Raw genomic sequence first — 1,904 nt, 5'->3', positions numbered from 1 at the left:
ACCAAATATGTAATTTGATCTTTTATTTAACTGATCGGGTTTAAGTGAGAATGAGAGTTAAGATAAAAAGCGTAAGAAACGATCTTCACCCTTAGATACATATTAGGATGAGATACATCAAAATGAGATACATCGAGATGCACAAGATCAATCATCATATCAAACGTTATTTATAAATGAGTTTGAGATTAAAGGTGATCAAAGATTCAAATCTCTTTTATGCTTTTTATGTTCTCATTTTAACTCTCATTCTCATATAATCATTTGACTATATATATATATATATATATATATAGGTGGAGGTTCAAACAAGAACATCTTTATCAAATGTGATAATACGCGTGAGGGGACCTGGTGGTATGCAGAAGACGTGTTCTACGACTTAGGCCGAGCCAAAGGTTATATGCGTCTATCATTTAGCATCACATGTGATGGTCTTGGTGGATTATAGTATCATATCAACAAGACTCTTATCACATGTGATAATACATGTGAGGGGGCTTAGTGGTGTAAGAGCGACTTGACCCTTACATGTGTATCAAATGTGATGGAATAATAGTATCACATGTGATTATCTATAGTAAAAAGGTGTTTTCGTGTTCTTGTAAAATGAAAGTGTTATCGTTTAAATCTTTCTATATATATATATATATATACATGTTACACTAAAAAAAATATAAAAATAATATGTACAATTATTTTCTGGAAAATAATTGTTTAATTACTGGAGAATTTTCAACACATTATTTGTGTACTAAATATTTTTTAAAATAAATTTAATATATTAATTTACTAATAAATATAATAATAAATAAAAATAAAATATTTTTTATTTTTTTATTTTCTACGTCTTCGTAGAATTAGAATCCATTCACACAATTTTTCAACCCCTCTGCCGGTCCTTTACTATAAATAGCCTCCCACCCACAGACAGACAGTAAACAGATCACCTCCAGTTTTCATACACATCCGTAAATCATCAACCACATAAAATCGTGTTTCGATCTGCAATTTCCATAAAATCAATTCATCCATCGAATCCCGCCGAAAAATTACTTTGATTTGGTTGATCACCGATAAACATGGGGAGTTTAAAGGCAGTGTTGAAGCATCCCGACGATTTCTACCCCTTGTTTAAGTTGAAGATGGCGGCCAAGGCAGCGGAGAAACAGATCCCGTCGGAGCCACACTGGGGATTCTGTTACTCTATGCTACATAAGGTTTCTAGAAGCTTTGCCCTCGTTATTCAACAGCTCAATCCTGAGCTTCGTGACGCTGTAAGTTTGATCAACCAAACGCCGTCTTGTTTCTGTTTGTTCTAGTAATTATCGCCCGCCTAAGCTTGCAATTACAGAGTGGTAAATATGTTGACATTTTCGATTTTGCAGTTTCCTGAATGCGTCAAGTAAATAGATTTGAACTATAATTTGCTTGATTAATCGAACTTTTATCTTCGTACTTTTATGCGATTTGGTCGATCGTGAATGCCTAAGTCAATCTACTGTGTTTTTCTATTTACACGCTATGTATATGTGACGTAATATTTATATGCCTTTGGCGTGTGATGTCTACGGACAGGCCTGTCTGTGTAATAAATTCAGATTTCGCGTGTGTGTGAGAGAGAATATGATCGTGGATGATAGCATATTGTCTCTTTCTGCACCTGTGCTCATCGTATCAGCTGTTTTTGGTGTTTGAATCTATGTTGTCAAAATGATTATCAGAATGATAATTAGATGTGCAATCCACTAGAGCTGGCAATTTTACATTTATCTTAATCATTACTGTTCTTGTAGACAAATCCCTATCTTTTTACCACAAAAATCCCTAAATTATTGCAGCAATAAATTGCACTGCATCATCTTTGCTTCTATTTTCCTTTTTTTTTTTTGTGGGGGTGGGGG

At 33.9% G+C, this 1,904-nt stretch overlaps 1 protein-coding gene across 1 annotated transcript in view; it reads left to right on the top strand.

Annotated features, from left to right (window-relative positions):
• The first annotated feature begins 939 nt into the window (after nt 1–939).
• LOC112522476 (squalene synthase-like) overlaps nt 940–1,904 on the top strand; it is a 6,317-nt gene continuing 5,352 nt past the window's right edge. Inside the window, exon 1 of the mRNA XM_025131599.1 lies at nt 940–1,277. Within this exon, the coding sequence (XP_024987367.1) occupies nt 1,083–1,277 (195 nt within the window). The 5' untranslated portion in view covers nt 940–1,082. The remainder of the gene's footprint in view (nt 1,278–1,904) is intronic.

The sequence above is a fragment of the Cynara cardunculus genome (assembly GCF_001531365.2).
Source record: "Cynara cardunculus var. scolymus isolate 2C chromosome LG 12, CcrdV1, whole genome shotgun sequence".
Taxonomy (NCBI): Eukaryota; Viridiplantae; Streptophyta; class Magnoliopsida; order Asterales; family Asteraceae; genus Cynara; species Cynara cardunculus.
The sequence above is the reverse complement of the archived record's forward strand: the minus strand, read 5'-3'. Positions and strand labels throughout refer to the sequence as shown.